Source organism: Labrus bergylta, chromosome 13 (assembly GCF_963930695.1).
Source record: "Labrus bergylta chromosome 13, fLabBer1.1, whole genome shotgun sequence".
In the NCBI taxonomy this organism is placed as follows: Eukaryota; Metazoa; Chordata; class Actinopteri; order Labriformes; family Labridae; genus Labrus; species Labrus bergylta.
Window position 1 is genome coordinate 4,861,032 of NC_089207.1, and position 25,470 is coordinate 4,886,501.

The 25,470-nt window shown below is 39.7% G+C and overlaps 1 protein-coding gene across 11 annotated transcripts in view; it reads right to left on the minus strand.

The window, feature by feature from the left end:
- Positions 1 to 15,670: 15,670 nt before the first annotated feature.
- The window catches only part of lmo7a (LIM domain 7a), a 57,269-nt gene continuing 47,469 nt past the window's right edge, over positions 15,671 to 25,470 (minus strand). For 5 of the 11 annotated variants that reach the window (XM_065961830.1, XM_065961826.1, XM_065961827.1 and 2 more), the window contains 12 exons: positions 24,415 to 24,440; positions 23,961 to 24,068; positions 22,063 to 22,149; positions 21,352 to 21,719; positions 21,124 to 21,174; positions 19,396 to 19,451; positions 19,060 to 19,218; positions 18,399 to 18,582; positions 17,824 to 18,150; positions 16,998 to 17,106; positions 16,459 to 16,561; positions 15,671 to 16,362 (listed from right to left, as the gene is read on the minus strand). In XM_065961830.1, the coding sequence (XP_065817902.1) occupies positions 16,340 to 16,362; positions 16,459 to 16,561; positions 16,998 to 17,106; positions 17,824 to 18,150; positions 18,399 to 18,582; positions 19,060 to 19,218; positions 19,396 to 19,451; positions 21,124 to 21,174; positions 21,352 to 21,719; positions 22,063 to 22,149; positions 23,961 to 24,068; positions 24,415 to 24,440 (1,601 nt within the window). In that variant the 3' untranslated portion in view covers positions 15,671 to 16,339. The remainder of the gene's footprint in view (positions 16,363 to 16,458; positions 16,562 to 16,997; positions 17,107 to 17,823; positions 18,151 to 18,398; positions 18,583 to 19,059; positions 19,219 to 19,395; positions 19,452 to 21,123; positions 21,175 to 21,351; positions 21,720 to 22,062; positions 22,150 to 23,960; positions 24,069 to 24,414; positions 24,441 to 25,470) is intronic. The other 6 variants (XM_065961834.1, XM_065961829.1, XM_065961828.1 and 3 more) reach the window with 6 other exon arrangements.

Here is a 25,470-nt window from a genome sequence, read left to right on the forward strand (position 1 = left end):
ATACACAAAGATTGAGTCAACTGCTCACATATGAAACACTCAAGATAACAAATTAGAGGAGAAAGCCACAAAAAGTAAAACAATGTCAGGGTACACTAAGGCTAACTAACTAACTAACTGACCGACCAACCCTCCTTCCTTCCTTCCTTCCTTCCTTCCTTCCTAACTAGTTAGCTGAATGACTGAATAAATGAATGACTGACTGACAAATCACTCAATTTTTTCTTTCTTTTCTTAAGCAAGCAGGTAGACAAACTTATAAATGAGTTACAGCTATCCTAATGTAATGGCGCTTCTTGGATGATGTTGATTATCCTCGGTTGTCTTGCCGTTAATTATAACACTAAACATACTTAATTAAATATATATCTTCGGTTGTGGGCAAGTAAAAACACGGAGACAACTCCTGCTGTGCGTCTCATACTTTTAATGTCCGTCCATAACAAAGCATAACATATCCAGAGTGAACAACAACAACAGCGACACCTTACTTGTCTTAAAGCAATATCGCTCCTCCAACCGTAACCATGGGTAACCTTAAAGGCAAAGTGCATCATATAAAACAGATACTCTTGTAAAGTACAAATTGTACATATAAATGAAATTAGCATTAAATCAAATAATGTATATTATCTCGACCTGAGAAAAATAAAGATCTATAAAATAAAACTTCACAAAAATAAATCTCATCTCCATCTTACACTAACTTCACCTTTTTGGAGAAATTTTCAACAAATAAAACCAGAATAAAAAAGTCAAACCACAAAAAAAATAACAGATAGAAGACATAAAATGGCAAACAAAATACTTTTGATAGCCACTTTTATTCCCATCGTATAACTGGTCAAGAGAATATTATTAACAACACGTTGGCTATGACTCCTCTTCTTTTGATGCAGCTGCTTGTCTGCTGTTTTCAGGTTTAACTGATGAAGTGAAGCTCATACCACAGCAGCTTAATGATGTAGATGTTTTGAAAATCAGACAGTAACATCTTCCATTAGTGAGGTTTCTTGCTTCGAGTGTTTTTCCTACACAGACACAGTAAAATCACATGTTTGGTGCCTGGACCATCCATTCTGCTCAAACTGCCTCATATCTCCTCCTCCTTAGGACATGGAGTATCAGCTCAGGAGAGCATGAAATTGAGTTAGGAGACAAATGGGAGTAAGTGATGTTTTCATGATAACCTAAAGCAAACACCAAGGCCATTAGCAAGTTAACAAGCCAAACACTCTAATAAGCTTGGCTTTTTCTGTTTGCTCTGTGTACGACTGTGGAGCACTTACTGGGTTTAATGATGAACAGGCGATATGGCTGGATTGCAAAAAACAGACGAAGATACTGCAGGGGGGCCACTGGTGGTCTGAGCATATCTCTTTCTCCCTCCAACAGTGGAATTTGAGATCAAATCTGTCAACTGGAAAACATACTGAGGGAACCTGGAAGAAAGGTATGTACATTAATTAATGTCTGCAGAAGTGTTTAATTAAGAGAACATTACCACAGGCACCAGGGGATTAAACTTGATTATGCACAGTCAGACTTTAAGACAGCATATAATATAAAACACAACAGGGAACAGGTAGAAAGTCTTTACATAGCTTTACATATGTATACAGAAGAAATGTTTTGTATTGGTTTAAAAGGGAATGAGAGGACAAGTCAGTGGAATTTAATTTCCTATCTCCTTAGAGAGCCCCCACAATGTGAATATGAATGATGAGCATTCATCCAAAACAAACAAAAAAAAGGGAACAGTGATTTAGGAGCGAGGACTCTAGAGGAATACCTAAGGGGCACACTGTCCCCGCTCCAGCTCCGGCTCCAGCTCCAGCTCCGGCTCTAGCTTCAATACTCGGGGGCCTGCAGTCAAGTATGAAGAAGATAGCAGCTGGCGTATTGACATTCTGGACCCCTGGGACTTAAGGGCAAAAGCCTCTGAAAATTAAACTCATATTTGCAGCTTTAAAGTCCAAATGAAATTTCTCATTAAGTCTGGAAGTAAAAGAAAAAAAAAGGTTTTTGAAATATAGCAAATATTCAGGTCAACATCAATCGCTGTTCATGTTATTCTGCATTTATCTTCTGATATCACTCTCAGGACGGGAAGCTCCCCGTGGCATAATATTCTAGTAGTGTCCTTAGGTTGTAAGTTGTTCAAAGCTGGGAATCAGACAAATTGTGAGAATTTCAATAGCTTATAATTGATGAGCTACTAAAAAGACAGTAGATAGTGGAAACATGTTGCGACTTTTGGCCATATTTCAATTTAAATAACATATCGGCAATCATTTTCTGACTTATAAATTAAGTCAGCCTTTCCTTTAAAAATGTCAATAGGTAATGTTTACACTAAGGGCGCGGTCACACTGGCCATCTGTACCGTGCTGTACTCAAGCACGGTTGCCCCCCCCCGCTGCACCATACCCACGCTGGCCGGCACGGCCCGCGGTTATACTGGCCACGGCTAACCGTGCCTAAAAGCACGATTACCTCTTGTACATAACGTCGTAGTACAACACATGCACGCTTTATGTTATTATGAAGCGTGCTCAGTTGACAAACAGGCGGACGAGAGAGAGGGAGAGAGAGAGAGACGCGCAGTCGAGTCCGCGTCTGCACATCGGAGAACAACACAGAGAGCATGACAGCTACTTTACTGATTTTACAGCTTATTTTAAGCCATTTTAATCAGACACAGCAATAAATAAATTAAAAAATAAAATAGACGGCGCTAGTCCGTGCGGGCGCCTGCACATCGGAGTGTGCTCGTGCATGAAGTGTACCGTGCCTGAGCACGATACGGAGCGGTCACACTGGTCAAACGAACTGGACTTTAGCGTTGACGCATGCTTGGGCACGGTACAGATGGCCAGTGAGACCGCGCCCCGAGCTACTATTTAGCTTATACTTCTGCTAGTAAGTATATAATTCTTTAGGTTAACATTTCATTTTCTTTTTGGATAAGATAGGAAAGAGGTAATTAGCTAACTAATTTTAGCAAGGTATAGTAGCTTAATGCTTACATTAGCTGTTGCGTGTTGGTAACAAATGGGTTACGATGTATGCTGCTTTTATAAAGTTAAGTCTGTTCATGACTTTCCTATTGTGTCTCATAATACTTTTAAAAGACAATGTTATCATTAAACCACTTTTAGGAGGTGGCTTACACTTGAATTAACTGTATGATTTTTATCTGGGATTATCAAATAAATTGTTTTAAATTGATACGGCCCATATTTTGGACCCAGATGGTTAATGTTTATTTTCAATCAATATTGAAGCTTTTTTTTTTTTCTACATAGGACTTACAACCTGTAGCACAGAAGCTCAACATGAAAACAACAATTCAGCTCGACACCCTGAGCATAATGTCAGAGGTAAAAGGCTGCTGTGTGGAGCCAATATAAAAGGTAGCCTAAGCCTATACAAAGCAACTGGGGTCAACTTTTCAATATGTCAGAGGCTGTTAGAACTATTTTCTCCTCAAACTTCTCATTGATCCATGTTTCATTCTTTTGATGTAGCCACAAGGTGAAAAAGAAAAACCTTCCCCACTGGTGCCAACATGAAAATTGTTGATATCAATATCCACAAAAGCTCATCTCCTCTGTTGTGTAGCATGGACAAAACGAGAAGCTTACAGTGCAGGAAATGATGGTTTCTGGAAAGCTATTCACCATACAGTAATTACAGCTCTGCGGGGAGATAATGATGTTGAATGGACCTCTAACAAAAGACTGGACTCACAGCTTCACGTTCGAGTGGGGCTTTTCAGACAAAATAGTGCCCGGTTGCTGCAGTGGCGACAATAAAGTCCCATCATGACTGGCCAGCTGTCTTTTCAGGAATCCATTCAGAAACATAGTCACTGTGCTTGAGGAGTAGGAATGGGCTTTTATATTCACTCTTTCTGTTTAATTTACTCTTTTAATTTATGTTTAATTTGATGATGACAGATGCACACTGTCACAAATTTAAGTAGCACTTTATACAGCAATCACTTTCTCTTGGTTTTGATTTCTTATAGGCAACATAGCCAAAGATTTGTCATCTAAATCTTACAGCACAAGTATTCACTGTTTCATGATAGGCTAAGTGTATTACTGGTGTTAATTTCTTACTTTCAACTGGTTTTAATAATTCATTATTATTTACATTTTAAAGGGGACATAGTATGAAAAATCCACTTCGACAGTGTTTTTGAACAACAAATTTGGGTAACCTTTAATCTTTAACCTATAGTATCACTGATTGCACATCTCCCTATGTCAATACTGTCCATTTACAACTCTGTTTTTGCACATTTACATTTAATCTTTCATATTTTAGACTAGTAATGCTTAGTTAAATCCTGGTTGTATATATTCCCATTCTTAGTTTTGATATTTTTAGTGCTTATTTACTTTGTATTTAATATTATATTGTGTTTAAATTTGCTAATATTGTGTTTTTCTGCTAATATTGTGTGTTTGGACAACCTGCTGACAATTTCCCAGCTTGGGATCAATAAAGTAATTCTATTCTATTCTATTCTATTCTAAACTGAGTGTCTAACTTTTGCGCAGGTCTGCCATTTTTATTCTCTCTACAGAGGAGTGATGTCTACCGGGAAAACTCAGGGGGGGCTCGCTGCATTTAAAAAGACACACACACCAAAACGGAGCGTTCTGAGAGAGCTGGTTTATACAGGGTCACTAACCTCCTCTGGTGCTTGATTCATGTTATATTTTGACCAAAGCACAGCACAGATGTTTCATTTAGACCACAGGGGGACTGTTTGAAAAAGTGGAAAAGGGGATAATATGCCCTATTTAATGTTTTTTCTTCTTTAATTTTGTAGTCTTGCAGAATTGAATCTAGTGTTGCCACATTATTGTTCCTATTTCTGTTCGTTTGTTCCTATAATAAGCATTTTTAGCTTTCATTTGAAAGGTGCTATAGAGGTAAGTGGAATTAGAAATCCCTGAACTCAAAGTAGTTTACACCTGTCAGAAAAATGACATATCAAATAAACACAGGAACTCATAATTGCAATTGACAAGAAAATAGCTTTTCATTTTCTGTTCTGGTTGTTGGATTCTTCCGCACACATGATATGTCAGAGTAGGAATACTCTAAAAAAGTAAAAATGATACACATGACACAGCCATAGACCAAAACATACACTTTGAGCATAAATATGTCTTTCAACTGTCTGAGATGAAAGGCCAGATGAATGACATCAGTCAAAGTCCAAATCACAGAGAAGAGCACTTTAAATTGCTGTCTTAGGAACGTACACATAATGGTGAAGGCAGGTCATGTCAGCCAGGAAGCAGAGTCACTGTCAGGCACATAGTGCTGCTTTTATGTGTGTGTGTGATATCTGCCGCTCTGAAAAGATGCCATGACAAAAATATGCTTCGAGCTGATGTGTCATCAGTCTGGTCTTTACACATCTTCAAAGTAACGTTCCATATGAAACAAAGGCTGAAGAAAACCCTCACCATTCAGACACCAAACATCTTGGTTGTACTGAGACGACTCTTCAGAAACTTTTTATGTAAAGAAAAGGAATAAAAATCTGATCTGTCTCCTGCTTTGACAGAAAATCCCTCCTTTGAAAGAACTCTTTTATTTTCTTTATATCGTCCATTGTGCTCTGTGTAATCCTAAGAAGTGTTGAAAAGAGGCTTCTGACACATGATTCAGTCTCAGATTGAGACTCATGTTGTGTTTTGAGGTTTGATTAGCAACTTTTTCAAACATTTAAATGTTTCAAAATATATCTAGACATAATCCTTTTTAGTTGTGAGTCACACAAAAGAAGCAATTGATATGTAAAAGACTGAAGAAGGACAGGGGGACATTATGTAAATAAATGTGATGAAGGGTAACATCAATTAAACTGTAAAACATTTCTTTGTGAAGACAATATCTGCAGGAGTCATGTCACAATTTTTTTATAAGGTTGTCATAATATGAAAGGAAACAACTCCCAAAATCCCATGCTTTTTCACAACATCATCGATCCACAAGTTTGTGTTTTTGAAGTTTTTTAACTTAAATCCTGAGTCACAGAGCATACTTACTTACATCGTGGTAAAGGTAGAGAAAACAAATTAATTGGTTGGCACATGGGAGAAGTTTGGTATAATTAAATGATTATTGCTGCATTGTAGACTGGAATAATCATTTTATTTTACAATCTGTGGGCAGTATTTGAAAACAAAAACATAATAGCTAAGGGTTGGACAAAGAAGGAACATTATCCAGTCATTTAAAGTCATACATCTGGTCATCTTCAGATCCAAGTGTGACAAAGTTGTGGGCTGGACGGCTAACAAGAGTTAAAACTTGTTATAACAGCTCTGTCAGGCCTTATGAGAGCTCTGTAAAGATACAGGAGAGCTGCAGATTTGACGTTTGGCTCTCTGTAGCTTCATTATTTCAAGCAACACCATTATCATTAACATCATGTGAGACCTAATTGTCCTAAAATATCACTTAGTTGCTTTAAAGTTAAATTCCTAAAGAGCAGGCTCTCTCTAAGAGTCTTTCCCATTGCATCTTTTTTTATGTCTTTAGGTATTTATCCATAACTTTTACAAATCTGTCAACTATTTTTGCATAATAGTTGATTCATTACACTCCTAATACATGATATTTACTTCAATGTCTAAAGTGTCAAGACCTGCCAACCAAATTGTCTGTTTAACTGAACTCATCATTTCCCCTTACGTAATCTGCACAACAGACTGTTCTGCCTAAAGTGGTTAGAGTTCCACAAAAAGATCCTTTTATAGTCCAAAGAAGAGGAAGGATTTGAAAAAAAAAAAGGCAGGGGAAACCACAAATGAATAGTTCAGAGAACATTTACAAAAGGTTGCATTTTTGTAAACATCCCTGCTAGTTATTTAAAAAAAAAAAACCTATTGAAAGGTTGTAGAAAATATACTTAAACATACAGTATATCACATTCTAAATAGACAAATATAGCAAACATATACGCTTCAGCCTCTGCCGTGAATCACTCCGGTGTGTTATGTAATCATCTGAAACAAAGACAGTAAATTGTTCTACTGTCAGTGTGTGTTAATCTGTCGGTTTCAGCCTCAGGTTGGCTTCAGGCTCTCCAGAGGATTACAGAGTTGTCCTTATATGGCTACTCTAAGACAGAGAGAGAGAGAGAGAGAGAGAGAGAGAGAGAGAGAGAGAGAGAGAGAGAGAGAGAGAGAGAGAGGAACAAAGCTGGGTCTTGGCATTTTTACATCTCCTGGTGAATGAGCAGCACTCATGCACAGTCACACACACTCCCCACAGATCCCTCATATACTCTGACACTGTCCTGCCAGAGAGGAATTTACGCTCGACTTCTCTGTCCTCCACACTGCTACACTGCACAACCACACACACAAATACACAGTTGAACCACCATGAATCCACTTGACCTCCTTCACCCTTTGTTTGTTTATGTGACACAGACGTTAAAAGGGTCTTTGAGCTGCGCATGTAGAGAAATCATGAACTTGCTATCCATAGTTTGAAGGAATGGTCCCTTGAGGCCGGCTAGAAAAGTGAGGCCAATTGACTTACTAGTTTAAAGTTAATAAAGGTTCAAAGTTATTCATTTGTTTTGTTCGTTAGTTTTGTTTTTAATTAGGTCGTTTTACTTACAGAAGTTTGTATGCTAGCTAGCATTGATTTTTATATGTTCCTTTACTGTTTAGTCCCTAAACTACCACCACAAATACAATCGTGTTTGTCTGTGATTAAGTAGCTATTGAACTGGCTAATGAATGAGTTATGGTCATAGACTGTAAAGTTTTAGACTCTTCTCCTCTGTCGCCCCCCGGTGGTGGAATCAACTTCCAAACTCCATTGGATCTGCAGAGTCCCTCTGCACCTTTAAGAAAAAGCTAAAGACGCAGCTCTTTCATGAATACCTACTAACTTAATGATGATGGTCTCCATATTATTGATGATGATGATGGTAATGACGATGGTTTCTGTTTGATAACGACGACTTATAAGATGGTTTCTATACTGATTAGAGCTCTCAAGAACTGCCCTCAATGTTGTGCTTTGCCTCTGGTCACTTCCTGTCAGCACCTGTGTGTCCAATCAGACTCAAAGCTGATCGTTTGCTCTTACTGACATTGTTCCCTTTTTTTCTAGATCCTTGCTTGTGTTGTTCTTACTCTCTGATGTACGTCGCTGAAGTGAATTGTAGAATTTCCAGCTCCAGTATTTTGTTGAAAAATAGTTTTTCAGACTCCCAAAAAGAAAACAACACAGAGACAGTCTGAGTGCCAAACCTGAGGCTTTGCAGTCCACAAACTAACGGCTGACATCATGGTGGCTACCTCAACCTCTTTGTACATTTCTAACGATACCCACAGCTTCAAACTTCAATCTCAGTCGAGGTCTAATCAGTGATTGATGACACCTGTGTGGGTGTGCAGTGTTTCAGCATTTTAGGAAACGTTTCCTTTCTTGTTTAGCTAAACAGATTTCTTTTTTTTTTTTACCAATTTAATATACTTTCACTTCATATTTTCCAACAACCATCTACCATCTAGCCTAGCTTTCCATGAAGTCTGGAAACTAGCCTGGATCTGTCAAAACCTAACATCACTTAATTTTACTTTTTTAGCTTCATACATTTGGATTAAACCAAAAAGAGATATTTGTGGTTCTGTTTTTTATATCTGTATGTTGTCTGTGCTCCTGCTAGAGTTGTAAACAGCAATAACTTGACATTTAGCTATAATGTGAGCATGACGGTGAGCTGGAGGTTGTGGGTGGCAGCTGCATTCAGGACCCTCTAACCCCCCCCCTCCCCCCACTACCACCACCACCAGAACCCCTTCTATCTTTGTAGCGCTTTGCATAGTGCAAACGTCAAAAAAACGAATCTCCTGACATCAAATGAAGGGCAGATTTTAGAGTGTGTCATCGTCTCTTTTAAGTTTCCCTCTGATAAAATTCTAATTAACTTCAGTCCTGTATGACAAGTGAGGGCAAGATGGGTAATGGGTCCCTGTCAGTTCATGACAGACGAGAATTGCCGTTCCCATCTGTGACACCTACACATTATAAACCAGTGTGCCAGCTGCAATCTATGAAGCAAATTCTCCTTCTTCTTCTTTTTCTTTCAATTGCACTGAAAAGTGACACACATCCAAATATTCGTCACCTGCTTTTATCTCACACCTGTCTTCCTGTCTGGGTAATGTTTGAACAGATGCAGCAGACTGTGAGGTAGTGCTGCTTTAATGAACGGGGAGTGCGACAGCCTCCGGACTACAAATAGGAAATGTGCGCCGAGTTTAATATCGGATAAATTTGATAGTATTCATTCTCGGCAAATTACTTCTCTCTACGCTCATCTTCCCCTGCTTGACACGCACAAAAACAACAGATAAAGGAGTGGGGAAATGCTTGACAGAGAATCAGTATTCCAACTCATGCTCTGCTGAAACAGGACGGATTAATATGAGGGCAGGAAAACTTGGTCCCCTGTCACCCACGGGGGTATAATGCAGTCTGGAGCATATCAGGGTGCCCCAGCTGTGACCATGCAGTCTTATCATTTCACAGCCATGTAACCCTTTCTAGACTCTTTTGCTATTTCCCTTCCAGCTGGATAGAGAAACTCCAATGCACTCCTTTGCCAGTAAGACTCTTCCTTTCTCAGCTGCTAAAGAGAGGAACCAAAATAAATCAGAGTGCTCTTTGAGGTCACGGGGAGAAATCACAGATGTTCTTTTTCCTGATTGTTACATGGCTGCATGTTTTCTTTTCTGCACGCAGAGGAAGAAAGATTAAGAAAAGCTTTCTTTTGTTTTGTTTTTTTCTCTTTCTTTGGGCGTTTGGATGAATAATTCTCATGGTTTGTTGGACTGTCTCCATGCAGAGGCTGTTTTTCTGTAGGAAACAGAGGATAAAAAAAAAATGGGGCTCCTTTGTCAAAAGTAACATTCAAGAAGGCATTATTGCTCATGATGAGTCATGTTAAACGATTCCTCTGCAGACAACTAACCTGCTCCTTTTGAATGTGTCATGTTTTCTTCAGTTCACTTCTAAAGCCCTCAGTCAATCTTCGCTGGTCTTGTTTGGAAAATGAATTGAGTTGAATCCCTCAAGCTTTACCCTTTTGTGAGTCAGGGATTAGAGTTCATAATGAGGACAAGCAGGGATCTATGCCGATCATTTCCTCACCGAACAAAAGGTCACAGATCAATATCTCCCCACAAGTTTGAAAAATGTTTTCATGTCTGCAATTAGAGGCGATAATCTGTTGATAATCGACAATTAATTCGCCACCTGTGCAAGCCATGAAGGGGGATTTCATTGTGAAGTGCTTTTCCACTTGATGAACACTTTTGTGAAACATTCATTACCTCGCATGGATTTATACTCTGCACAGGCCCCCCAGGAGGCAAATGGTTCAGGGGGCCCAAGGGCCAGAGCCTCTGTTTGAAGGGACTCTTGACTTGTTCTTGTTTGGAAGTCAATTAAAGGATCAGAGAGACTTACAAACAAAACAAAGACAACTTTTAAAGAGACTCAAAAACATCTCAACTAAACTCTTTAAACTCTTCACAGCTCAATCAGCAGCGTTTGTTCAGCTAACTTTCTTCTCTGTGACTCATCGGATCGTCTTGTCATTCATCCATTTATTTGGGCTTCTTCTGAACCTTGGGTGTGTGCACAAAGCGAGGCGATGCAAGCCTGTCTTCAGTCAGTCTTGGTTCAATAAGGCTGGATTGCGTTAGTTTCAGCCTGACTTTTTCAGGTGAGCCTGGCTTTGTTTATTCAATTCAAAGCTTTATTGTCATTTAGTTGTACATACAACAGTAGTGCAAGCAAAATGAGAGAGCGTTTCTCACCGTCAGGATCCAAAAAATAAAATAAAGAAGACACAATTAAACTACACACACACAAACACATACACACACACCTACGTACAGCCCATTGTTCTCCAGGGTGGCAGTAGCTCGGTCTGTAGGGACTTGGGTTGGGAACCAGACGGTGGCCGGTTCAAGTCCCGGTGCAAACCAAATATGGAAGTTGGGCTGGAGAGATCAACTCCTGAGCACTGCCAAGGTGCCCTTGAGCAAGGCACTGAACCATCAGCTCAGGAGCACCTGCTGTGGGCAGCTCTCCATTAGTGCATGTCCATAGGACTGCACTGTTTGTGCATGTGTGTATATTTCAGCCTGTGTGTGTGTGTGTTGCATGACTTACAGAGTGTAAAAACAGAAATTTCCCCTTCCGGGGTTCAATGAAGTTAATCTTAATCTTTTCCATATTAGGAACTCCGTGCTATGTTGTTGGAATGCCCCCCAGAAAGAGAAATACAATGAATAAATACATTGTACAAGTAGCCCAAAGGAGACACAAAACAACTAGAAAAAAGATGTTAGGCGATGATAACAACAACAAAAAAACAGAATATCATCCAACAGAGAGTTCAAAAACAACAGAGGAGCGGAGAAGAACTACAAAGAGATATCAAATTATTACAGACATACTAAAGAGGCACACAATAATCACAAAGATAAACCAAATAACAAAAAACAGGTGTAAACAACAACAACAACAACAACAACAACAGCAACAAGAAAAGAGAACACAAAATAGACTGACAAAATAAAGACACATATGACCAGACAGGGTCAAAACAACCAAAAAGTAAATACTACATTTTTATTAAGAAACGATAGAACCAAAATCAAACACATAATGATTACGAGAATTAATAATGTACAACAGAACACAAATATAGGTTCAAATGACAAAACAGAGACACAAACTGGATTCACCAAGACTACAAAAAGACAAAAAGACAAAAGGAATGAACACAAACCAACCAAAACAGCCAAAATGGAGACAAAGCCACCAAAATAGACTCAATTAAAAACACAACAAAGAGGTACAAAATGACAAAATGACAAAATTACAGAATACAGAGATATAGATTAATTAATTAATTAGAGTACAAAAACGATGACGGAAAGACACCTAATGAACCCAAACAGCCTAAAAAAACAACAAACAAAAAGATGAATTGACTCAAAGCAACAAATAAGACACATAAGGTGTCAAGGAGACGTTTACAACAACAGAGACACAAAACAACAATAATGAGACTTTGGTCCCATAATCTGTCAGTTTGACTGAGCAGCTGTATGAGATATGCAGCTGCTGGTAATATTTCTGTAATAATTAATCCACTAGAGTACAAAGAAGCAGTTGCATATACAGAGCACATTAAAGATTCAAGCGTTTAGTTTGAAGATTGGATCTAAAACGAAGAATGACGTTTAATGCCTGAACCGTGAGAGAGCATAAAGCAGCTTTATGAATTATACGCTGCAAAAAAAATCGATACACTTCTTAATCGCCTCTATGGCCTCGCAAGGTATTTGGTCAGAGTTCATGGCATATTTAGCTTCACCTTCTAACATTTCCAAATAATATCCAATAGCTGCTTCTCTGAACTGTAATTAAATCAACGCACTGGATTCATCATTTCTCCTGGAGAGCCATAATTTCCCGAGCTCACATGAATACATTATAACTATCATACAAGTGGTATTTTCATCACTTTAATGGTATGCTGCCTGCTCATGTTGTCAATGATTGTCGTATTCATGCCTCATTTTTCCGGTTAAACAAAATCTAGTGGGGATTGAATATGCCACTGTGAGTGGAGAACAGTCTCTCGTCCTGATGTTCTCTGTGTGAATTTCCAGGTTTACTTATAATCCATTTCCTTTAATCTCTGTAGTTAATTTTATTTGACAGCGCATCAAGTCGTATGCACGGTGCCCGCAAGCCATGGCAACAGGTCTGGTGAGACAAGTGTGCAATTACATGACTAATTATAGCATCAGATCAGGCTGCAGGTGAATTAGTGCCTGGTGGCTCCTCTTAAGTGTGAAAAGCATTTCTTCTAAAATGGCAGAAGATGCAGCTGGACTACAATGTTTTTATTTCATTTTAGATCAAATAGGTTTTTTCTTGTAGGTTAGAAGTGAATTAATATATGTATTTTTCACTAACGAAAAATACAGAACATCGTCCCAGTCTGATGACATCACTTCTGATAAAAACTAGAGCCAAAATGTGCTGTCAATCATGATTAATTTTCAAAATAAAACACAGCATCTTATAATGTTATCTGCATTATATTGTGTTGTATCAGTTGGACTATTGATCAGTGATATGGGCTTTAAAAAAAATGTGGTTACAGTCAGCACAGAACAAAGTAGACGACATTGAGTTAAAGTGAGGACAAAATTTATATCATTAAGCTTGATGTATATTAAAGAGCAGGTTACATTATTCTCTTAAAAAATAACTAGAACCCTGGAAAAACTTTATTGTATCCTATCTCTTTTTCCAGAGAGACATCATAGCTCTACTTGACATTCATATAAGGGACGTTTTGTGTAATTTAAAGAGGACATATTATCCCCCTTTTCCACCTTTTCAAACAGTCCTCTGTGGTCTAAATGAAACATCTGTGCTATGCTTTGGTCAAAATATAATATGAATCAAGCACCAGAGGAGGTTAGTGACCCTGTATAAACCAGCCCTCTCAGAACGCTCCGTTTTGGTGTGTGTGTCTCTTTAAATGCAATGCGCCCCCCCTGAGTTTTCCCACGGTGGATATCACTCCTTTGCTAGCGAGAAAAAAATGGCAGACCTGCGCAAAAGTTTTGCTCTAGACTGGGGGTGGAGATACCAGGGGAGGGGAGTTTTTTTTTTTAGCAGAATCCCACTGTGACATCACAAGGAGAGCAAATTTGCATTTTTCTCTATATTGTAAGACTTATACAGACCACAAACAAGGACTGGATGGATTTATTTCACATTTTGTGGGTCTTTAAACACTGAGGTTATGCAAATATATTTTCAAAAACACTGCAAAAGTAGATTTTTCATAATATGTCCCCTTTAAGTTTGGACTGAGTTTTACGTCTGATTTTAATTGGCTCTTATTTTACTGTTGATGTAATCCATCTGTATCGTGTCTTTCTGTGTGCTCCTGCTTTATATCAATATCAAATGTGCTCTTGTTGGACAATAAACATGATCTAAATCTGAAACCGTGTACAATTCAAACAGAGTTCTGTTCATTATCAAGCAATATTTGCAAAACAATCATAAACAAATTGCTTGATTTCAGAAAGTAATGTTTAAACTAAAAGTCTAAATGATACCAATACACATTATTTTTGTATTCTTATAATTGGTACTTGCATGTTTTTATCTGTTTGTCTGTCAGTCATTGTTGAATCATGTTGCAGGGATATGTAGTATTGCTTTTTATATGCAGGAAAGGTAGCTACTGATGCAATACAGGAGCTTATGGGGATCCAAATAAATAATTATTATGCAAATATGCTGCTGTGGTCAAGGCAACATGTTTCTACTTATCATGAAGTATGCAGTGTTCATGACATGCTTAGAAGTGCAAGTAACTCAAGTTAGATACAGCTGCAGTCTTACTTAGCATGAATCTTAGATCACAGTGCCCCCTTTTGGCTCCAGCAAAGCTTAAAAGAAAACTTCATAACGCTCAACAGTGGTGAGGAAATGCTGCATGATTATCAGTCACTCTGGTATGTTCACAGTTGGGTGAAAAATCCTTCCCATGGGCCTCCAATTCTTGAAGAAATGTTTGATTCTTTCCGTCTCGTGGGTAGAGCATTAAAAAGGAGCTTATAGATAGGAATGACTATATTTTAAATGGAGGGGAGAGCGAGCATGTCTAAGCTCTTCCATCTGTCCTCCATCTTTTTACCGACTCTTTTCTTCAGAGCAGGAAGGTAAAAACTGTCTCTCTGTAAGCCCAAACACATGCACGCCATTTGATTCCTCTTACATCAGTCTGGTTGCATCCTTGACTTTTTTGTTTTAAGGGGGGAAAACATGGGACGGCTGATCATGCTGAAAGGTTTAGAATTTCTTAGTCACTCGACTCTGCTTGGCGCCATTCAGGCCGTGCTTGTTTTCTAAGCGTAAGGATTAACATCTCTTCCTCCCACGAGAGCGCCAACAGGAATCTAAATAAAGGAATCCGAGAATTTGAGATGCCTGCCTCCAGGGGCTGTGTGTGCTTCACCTCAAGGAAACCGAGACTGTTTGTGCGCCATCCAATCTTTTTCCATATGTTGCAGAAACTGAGTTTATTTCGATTTATGGGAAATGAGGAAGATTTAAAATAATAAAAAAAACATTTTGGAGCTTCAGGTTGAACAAACAGGAGAGCCTCCACATATATGAATATTCCATATAATGTTTATGCAGATATGATTTCATGAAACGGCTGAAAACGACAGAATGCATGAAGAAAATAGCTTATCAAAGTGTAATCAAATGTAATGCATGCACACTGGATGAAATATGCATGACAAATTGGCTTTGGAGAACACAGAGCAGGCAGGTCCTCTGAACCCCTTTTGCACAAAAGCTCATTGAAATTCCTTTCATTACGACTGTGGCACTACAGAGAAACAGAGAAGGACGGGGACGGGCAGAGAAAGAGGAGTATAATGATTTCTGATTACAGAGGCAGGAAAAGCTTTGCATCATGGGCCGGCAATATCATAACAGAGAATCATTGCGATTTCACAGTCGGAGAAAGTCAACATAAACACACAGGAGATGAGCTTTTTTTTTAGTTGTTTTATTTACAAATGTTTACTGTCCGATGCCATTCAGGATGATATATTCTTCACCTGCTAGTGTGCACAATCCTCCATTTATCAGTGAACAATCAAGACGAGCGTACGGTTTTTAAATACATATTTGAAAAGAGCTCTAACAATCTTAATTACTTCTCCCTGTTACAGACATAAAAGGCACATTGACATGATAAGAATACCTTGGGCGACGAAAGCGTTAATACCACAAGACGGAGCGGAAGAAGAAGAAGAAGAAGAAGCATGAATAAGAGATGATCCAGCACAAATCCTCCACAATTCTCTCTCGATTCACTCAAATTTGCCTCAGAAAACCTTATTGACAATTTTTTTTTTACTAGTTTTGTAGCTAAAATATTAAATACTCTGGTGCATGCAGGACCCTTACACTTTGTACAACAGTAATACTTAACATGATATAAGTAGATAACATCTTTGCAAGCTTACCCCCCTTTAGTCACACGCGAATAAAAGCGCAAATATAATTCTCATCAGCGAGTTTTAAAACGGAAGTAAATTCCAAACCAAAGTGCCCCCCCGGCTGTTTCGCAATGGCTTCAATGTTCACTTTTAAAGTTCACGGGTTGTTGTCACAAGTACTTTCTTCATCAATCTGCTGGAGCACGGTCATATCACATAGCGGTGGGCTGGCCAGCTGAAAGACAAAAATAAATAAAAAAATCATCACAGACTGAAAGAAAGATGAAAACAAACGCGCCATGAGGCTGATCGGTTTCGGCTTCATACTCACTTTTGAATCGCATGTAGCAGGAGTTACAGTAGAGCTGTTTGTTTCGTATTCTGACTTCAGCCCCAGCCTCCGATCCCCCGAGTTCAGAATGACAGTCGATACACTGAGGAAGTTGAGGAAAGACGAGCGTTAAAGGAATACTTTACGGAATAAACTCAACCAAAGGAACCAAGTCCAAAGACAGGAGGAACGAGGACAGAAAGAAACACCTAGAACAAAAAAGGGAGGGACAAACATTCGCAGGATGAATGGATTCAGATGAGGGAGACAAAACTGAAGGGAAGACTAAAGTTCCAGGTAAGCTCAACTCCAGACTTGGACGAAGATAGAGAGAAAGAAAGTCAGGGAAGGACGAGTTTGGCCTACAGGTTTTGGCACAGAAAATCTACTTTGGACAGGTGCATCAGGATCTTGAGATTCATCGGTGTTAGTAGAAACAGAAAAAGAGTTTTAAGTGTAGATTTTTTTTTAGGATCGGTTGCGGAGTGCCGGCGAAAGTGCTCCGGGGGGGGGGAGGGCGTCTGGAGCCCAGCTCTCACCTTAAAACAGCCCAAATGATAACAGAGTCCGAGGGACTCGATGATCATGGCTGCTCCCTTTCCCAGCGCGGTGTCACAGTAGGTACAGATTTTCTTTCCACTTACTGACCTGGATTACAGAACGCACAGCTTTGATATTATGGTTGAGCACACATGCATGACACATGTATGTAAGCACGCACACACACACGCACACACACACACAACAAATGTCACACAGGTATACAACAGGGTTTCACCTGGCCACAGTATTGGCCTTTTGTTAAACATTAATATTGAGATAATTGTGGCCCTCACAAAAAAAGAAAATACGCCCATGTATGACTATCACTTGATTAAAACCATTTCCTTTTTTTTTTTTTAAATGTTATGTTGCCTCTAAGAATTTTTTCTGTTGAAAGTCTATTTTTGAAGGATTCAGAAAAAAAAGATCTTTAAGTATTTGAATAATTAGTCTCAAATAATGAACAGAATTCAACTCTTCAAATATCAGTGCTAGACCTTTGCTTCAAAACTTGATGAAAAAACACACAAACATGCACCATGCTGTAGGTGCACGATTAAATAAAAAGGGAATGAGTAAAAAAAAAAAAAAGTCTGTATAGAAACTGGGTAGAGAAGGTTACATTAAAGAATATCATATGAAACAACAACAGCACTTTAAAAAAACATGCACAAGTGGAAAATAACTGTAGTCACATTGCCACCACTTCCCATCCCAACTTAAGGTTTTAAACACCAACCTAACCCTGATCATGTAACCCAGTATACCAGTGAGAGGTTAGAGGCGGCCTGCTGGCGGTTGTTAGGGGAAGCAGCGTTTTACCTGCTCCTCTGCTGAGGGCCGCCTGCCTCCGACGTGGGCTCCGGAGAGGTGGTGGGTGACAGAGAAGAGAGGGAGGGGGAGGAAGACTGCCGGGACCAAGGGGCCGAGGGGTTTCCTGTGCCACCTCGCAGGGAGCCCATGGAGTAGGAGGAGGGCAGAGTGGAGGAGCCTGACCTATGAGACCCTGACCAGCCCTGGTAAGAGTTAGTGACGCCGGAGAGGGCAGAGTGAGGGCGGCTGTAGTTTGGGATGGAAGAGCTGCTTCTTGGTGTCCACGATGAGCGCCAGGAGTTGTAGGTGGTGTCCAGGTTGTCGAGAGACTCGCCTCTGCAAGCCAACCCACGCCACACCAACGTTAGCCCGTTAGTAAAGGCTTTTAAGCTGTCTGGCTACCACTTCTTTCTGCCGACACTGTTATCAGTTAATTTACTAATTCTTCAAACAAATCAGCCAATGCAGAATTAAGAGTGGTAGCCAGACAGAAAAAAACATTTCAATTAAGCTAAATGGATATTAGTAAGTGTAAAAAAAAAAAAGCCAACCACCAACTTCACACAACAATTATTTTACTCTACCTGCGCATGGATGACATGTCCTGGTCTTTGTTTGCTGAGGGTTCAGCAGAGCGCTGGCGGATCCAGCTGCTGTCGGTCAGCAGCGGCGTCTTCTTCTTCATCTCATCCAGGATCTGCTGCCGCTCCAACTCGGCGTGCGTCGAGAGCGGCTGACCCTTCTTATCTAACCCGCCGCTGCCCGTCACTGCGCCCCAGAGGGGAGAGATGAAAGTATACATGATGATGATGGATGAAATGATAGGAGGTTTAATGGAAGTCAGACGTCGAATCTCTCAAGAGGTCTGGAAAAATCATTTTGATTTGTGTTTGTCGTTTTATTTTCTGTTGTTTGGTCAAATAATATAATATAAAATAAGATCAAATTGGGATTGGGATAAAGTGAATAAAGTTGTGATGTTGTTTTTGATTTGATTACATCATTGCTTTTTAGAATAATTAAATCATAAAATCCAATTTGCATCAACCTGACAGAATTTGCAATCAATGAGTTTGTCTCGTCGGCTGACTGACTGATTTACAATTTGATTGTTCAGCAGGAAATCACACATCTGTCTGTCACAGCTGACTGATCAGATGATCAAGGAGTGCACTGATTTGGTTTCAGATTAAAAAGAGAGAGGCGGAGGTTTTTCGTTTTTTTTTCCGGGGGGGCCGAGCCCACCTCTCTCTGGCTCTCTGTATCTCATGGCATTGAGGATGTCTCTCCTCTCCAGCTCCAGCTCTGAAGAAGCCCGCTCAATCTGGGCCTGTAAGTCACGAGCACTCCTGAACTGCTCCTCCAGCAGCCAGTGAGCCATGCCCCCGAGCTGCTCATGCACACCTACAGCAGAGTACAGCCCACATGTGTGTGTGTGCAGTGACAGTCAAACATGGAGTACTTTATCAAACACAGGCCAATATTTTAATGTTCTCAGTCTCACTTTGCTTTTGCAGCCATCAAATCCTGCAGGTTAAAGTTCACTTTATTACAAATACAAAAAAAAGAAAGGACACTGACCTCTCCTCTGAGGTTTCTCCTCTTCATCAAGCTGGGGAGTTGATCTGGATTTCGCCCTATCAAACAAAAGAAAGTGCTCATTCGATTGTTCAAAATAACTGGAAGCGTTAAAGCAATCAAATGTACAGTAGTCTTTTTTTAAAAATATATATAGAGGCCACAGAGCACACCTTTGTGTTAGTTGTTATCGACATAAAATGATGTGTAAAACTGCTCTGCTGATTGCAGAACAGCAACATGTAATTCTCCTCTCGGCTGGAGCTCTATCCCACGAGCTGCAGGACTTCCACTTTCAATATACTGACACATATTTTGAATGTTTCGGTTCAAATAGAGCCAGCAGGAAACAAAACCTGGACACTCAAGAAGTGCCAGTACTCTTCTGTACTGAGGAATGTGTGGAAGATGTAACGAAAGAACACAAGATGTAGAGCATCACATCAACTAATAACTAGTATGCTACCTGCTGTACAGTTTATCTGAAAGAGGTGTTCGTGTTTTGGCACGGTTTGAGACTCGTTAAGACACTTTTTTGGCACTTTCAGTACAATAAAGAAAATAACTAATTGTGTTGCTAGGGTAACTTCTGGCGCATAGATTTAAACACTCATGAAGTATAAAAAAAAAAAGGTAAACTAGGAAACCTGGAGAGGCTGATCTGAAAGCAATATTTATTGTTTACTCAGATAAAACCTGAAACACTTCAAGTCTCTCTGCTTTGTACTTGTAAGCAGCTCACATCTCTGCATGGTAACATCCTATCATGCAGTTATAAGAAGATATATGAGACATTTTAAGTGCATATCAAAAGACAGTATTTGTCACTTAGTTAAATTTATCTCATGGTGACACATTTAACATCTTTACAATCATGTGTTATAGAAACAATTCAGCTATGATTATACACAAGTCTCCACCTATAGGGGCCCACAGGAGAAGGTTTTGTTGTTGAGAAATACATTAAAAGACCCTTTTACATAAAGGTCTGCTCAACTCTAAAAAAAGATTCCCCACAGATTTTTGTACTTGTTTTCTGGGTTTGTACTCAGTTTGACTTTGCATTGTTTACATGTTTGCAGTATGTTTTTCAGTGCATGCATTTGCTTCATCTTTCTGCAGCATGCTTTTCATTGGCAGCACGTTTCTGTTTTTCGTATTTGGTCTGGATGATTGCATAGATTTTTTTTAAAATTTGCATCGTTTCTGAGTTCGATAAGATACGATGAACTTAATTCTCACAGGGTGAAATTATTCTTGGACTCCACAGTGCTCTGCAATGCAGTAACGAAATATCAAATCACACAACAAACTACAACAGTGTGGCCGCAGGGCAGCACCATGATCAGAAAGCAGATGGTTTATTCAACTGAAAATCTTTTGGGTTGAGTGCGATCGCCCTTGTTGGCTACCCTACTTATATGTGTTAAAAAAAATACATCACAATATGTTATAAACTATTTCATGAATTATTTATTTGTACTGATTAAACATGCTAGAGTGGGGGACCTGAGAAAAATTGCCTTAAACATTTTTTAATAAAAGGGTGCAATCATCTTGAGGCACTGTTTCATGTATTCCTACTGGTTAGAATAAGATGTTAAATAAGCATGTGTGAGGGTAAAAGCACAAGATGTAAGAAGAGGTTTGATGAATGCAAATACACCATTTATATAAGCTCAATGCAGAAGATGTTATAGCAGCAGATTCAGAGTGAGCTCCTGTACTGACCTGTCTGTAAAGGACAGTGCACGCTGATCTAAGCCGTAGGAGCCAGCAGTCCTTTAGTGACCGAGTGAGGAAGAGGAGGGACGAGGGTTAAGACACAGAGCACATGCAAACATGTTAATGCACACACACAATGAAGCAGGTTATGTTTTGCACTTATATGTGTTATGCACGATGACGGCAGATGAGGAGGCGTTTAAGTAAAGTGAGAGGAGCAGCGTCTCTACTGACCGCTGCTGCTGCTGCTGCTGCTCGAAGGCCCTCTCTCTCTCCCTGCGCTGCTGCTCCAAAGCCTCCTGCTTCCTCCTCTCCAGCTCTCTCTCCTCCTCCTTCCTCCTCTGCCATCTCAGCTCCTCCTCCTCCATCTTCTTCCTCTCCTCCTCCTCCAGCCGTTCTCTCCTCTTTCTCTCCTCCTGCAGCCGCTGCAGCTCCCGCTCCTCCTCTTCCCTTCTCCTCCTCTCCTCCGCCTGCCTTTGGCGCTCCTGCTCCTCCTTCCTCTTTCTCTCTTGCTCTTCCCACGGAGGAGAGACGGCGTGGCTGATGGGAGAGAGAGGGGAGTGCGGGCCGATGCCGTGGCTGTTCACCTCGAGGCTGACGGGCTGCAAGGGAGAAAGAAGGACACAAAAGAGGAAGCATTGAACACATGATGGCCTGCCTGACCTCCACTTATCTACAGGAGGAAGTGCAACAAAAGTGGATCAACTTGTGTTATTCCCTGAGGTTTGCGATTGTTCTGCTCTTACTTAAACTATCCATTATGAGAAAAACTGACATTTAAAAGTCAGAAGCAACAGCTGATAGTTATGTAACTGCTGCATAATTACCCCAATTTCAAAGACCAATATTACCTACATTTTTTGGGTTCATTTTGAGAATTTGTTGCTTAAAGTCCCAATTTATTCCCACCTTTTTCTGCTGTGAATGTTAGGTTTAAAATGTTACCTGGCGTTGGTCTCCACTCTTAGTAATATCCTCCTGAGACTTGAGCCACTCTTCCTGCAGTTTCTCCTGGTCACGCTTATATTTCTCCTGAGAGAAAAGAGCAAGAGAGAGAGAGAGAGAGAGAGAGAGATCAATGTCATACATTTAATTACAAGCATGCACACTGTCACATAAATAACGATGATCAATCATGAAACAACAACCCTTAAATCTTTAAAGAAAGTGAATAATAGGAGCATATTGTGTGAAGAAAGGGGACAAAAATTGTGAAAACTTTGTCAGTAAAGACGCAGGGAGGGATGTCAAAAGGTAACCTGTGTAATAATATGAATTCCCACACAAAAATAAATGATTCAAATTAATACAAAAATCTTTAAAAAAAATCACAACAGAACTGTGCAAAAAGTGGAAAAAAATGGGTAAAAACTTTTGCATGAAAGAAGCAGGGGGAGTCCAAAGGGCATGTGTGATTACACAGTCACAGTCAAATGATTAAATAACAACAGAAGTTATTGGAGTATTTGAATTTTATTAACATATTGTGCAAATAATAAGCGTAGAAAATGAGTAAAAAAACGAAGAAGAGATTGCAGCTGTATTATTTCGGCTCCTCCTGACATCCCCTGCATGTTATCTAACCGACATTGTGGAAAGCTGATAAATCTCGAGAAGCTCGCCCTCGGCTGGAAGTCTCCGTAGCACATCATAAAAATCAGGCCGTGAATCCAACAGGGAGAAACACTGGAGGAGTAACGAGCCTTCCCCGGCTCCATCAGCGCTCCGCTTGGACACCTTTGATCTCCATCCAGAAATAGAGCCTCAGAAAAATGTTTTGACAGGATTCGACTACATTTAAGTTGGATACTCGTCAGGTGCTTTATCCTCAGCTGTCTCTGTTAAGGTTTCTGTTTTGAGCCGAGAAGGAGAAGTCTGATTGTGAGACTCCCTAACCCTTTCATTTCAAGCTCTCAGTGACTCGTCTCACTGTCAGACCGAGCATGCAACAGATTTCCAAACTAGATGGTTCAGATCAAATGGATTGTGAGTGTTGCTCCTTTGGTATTTCTTTGTGTTTTATTGCGGACTCAGTTCCCACTTTTAAGGGAAGTTTAAACCAGTGGTTCTCAACAGGTGGTTCAGGACCCAAAAATGGGTCGCAGAGCTGTTTTCAGAGTCTTTTCAAGTGCTTTTTTTTAAAACAAGTTTATTTCATACAGTTTCTTTGTTCTATCCCACTTTGTACCGTCAGATGTCCAAACTCTGATGTCCAAACTGAGAACCACTGGTTTAAACCAACAGTCTAATACCTATACTTCCTTTATTGATTTTTTAAAAAGTTATATCTTGAGCCTTTTTGCCCTTATTCGATAGGACAGCTGAAGAGAGACAGGAAATGTCGGGAGAAGAGTCGGCAGATGATAAAGGGTCACAGTCCGATCCAAACCCAGGGAAGCTGCAACGAGGTCTCAGCACATGGGGCGCGGGGACACAACCGCCAGGCTATCAGCACCCCGATGTTATGATTTTGTGATGACTTTTTGGATGGATCAGATTTATTCTCCTAATCTTTGCCATCGTTTTTTTTATTTGTACAGTGACTGCTGCACAAAAAATCCCTCAGGAAAGTTAAACCCTTTTTTCTCTCGTTCTATTTCTGAAATGTTTCTTTTTAATTCTTCCACTTTTTTGACTTATATTCACTGTTTTTGTTACAGCTTTTTCTCAGAATAACAACCTGTAATTTACAGTACCATTAAAAACATAATCACCACTGAAACCAATTGTTGTTGTTGTAACCTTCATGCTACTGGGAAGTCATTTTTATTTTCACTGGACTGAGTTATTCATTTTAAAATGACGTATAACTAATTAACTGACATTAGCATGCCCGTATATACCTGTAGGAGGCGCTCCTGCTCCTTCTGCCATTTCTCCTGTCTTCTGCGCTCCTCCTCTGGATCCCAGGACCAGCGACTGGAGGGTGTAGTGATGGGAGGAACGGGTATCTGAAGAACACATAAGAACAACATGCATATGTTTAATCATTCTATCTAGCCAAATATGAAGCTTCTCTTTTCATCTTTAGTTGCTGTACCCCACAAACCACAATGTATCCTCTGACCCTTGAGTGTTCTACTTTTCATTAGCCAAGATACATGAATAAAATAGCTCCCCGCAATCAACATTGTAGAGTAATTGGACGACTAAAAGGTCTAAGAGGCAGAGTGGAGCAGCGCTTGAAGTAAACCAGTAATGCATTCTATGTGGCGTTGATAAAACACTGTGGTATCTAGAGAAATCAAAACAAAACAGACAAATAAAGGTCCTTTCAGCAGTAATTGTTATACTCACATCTGGCATCACAGACTCTGATCCTCCTTTAAAAGAAAGACATATAATCAGTCAATACATCATGCATGCATAGACTGAGCAAAATATCCGAGTTAACCTCGAGGCCACATCAGATGACAAGCCTATTAAAGTTCCCGACTTGTTTTTTTTTCTCTTCCAAGTGAAGCACAAATTCATCATTTAAAACCGTTTTAACAGTAATTGATGTTTCAGACAAGCCTTGAGTAAAGGTCAAACTTCACCCACTACGACTTATTGATTCTCTCTATTCAAAATGCTCCCACTTGCTGACATTTAGATTGGCTGCCGGCCCGATGGTTCTGAATAGAAAAATCAATAAACTGATTGTGAGGACAACAAGATCAAACCAAAAAAAAAAAAAACATCACACATCTTAGCAGCATGCAGAAGCGAAAACCACAAGTGCAAGGCAGCCAGTCTGACAGGCTGAAACACACACTTCAATACATGCATGTCAACGAGAGAGCAACAGGGAATGCTTTTATCTTCATGCACAGCTAAGTGAAATGTGCAACCGTGTGTTAAGCCGGCACACCAATCCAAAAAAACACCATAAACACAACAGGATTTAAAAAAATGTGTTTATGGTTGGTACTCTGGAAACGTTTCTGAAATGCTGCTTAGACTCTTTAATATATATATTCTTTAATTTGTGTCTTTTTCCCTGCCAACAAATAGGTGTTGAACTTTATTCTGATACTAAATTGAGGATTTTTCAGCTATATTTTACAAAAAATTATGCAAAAAAAACTTTTGATTTTTAATTTCTTGTTATTTTTGATAATTATATTCCTGTTTCTTGAGCTGTTTGTGACAAAAAAAAATCCCCCATGGGGGATCAATAAAGTTTATCATTATCGTTATCTTTATCTCTTTTACTGCCTTGGAAGAGTTTGATTTCTATAAAACATCACTTGATTTCCTTGGTTTTAAAAGCATTTCAGAGTCCCAGTTTGTACCAAGATAAGGTGAAGAAGTCACTGCACACTCAACCCTGTTTACCACAGAGGTAGACCAGCGCACTGACACTGGACC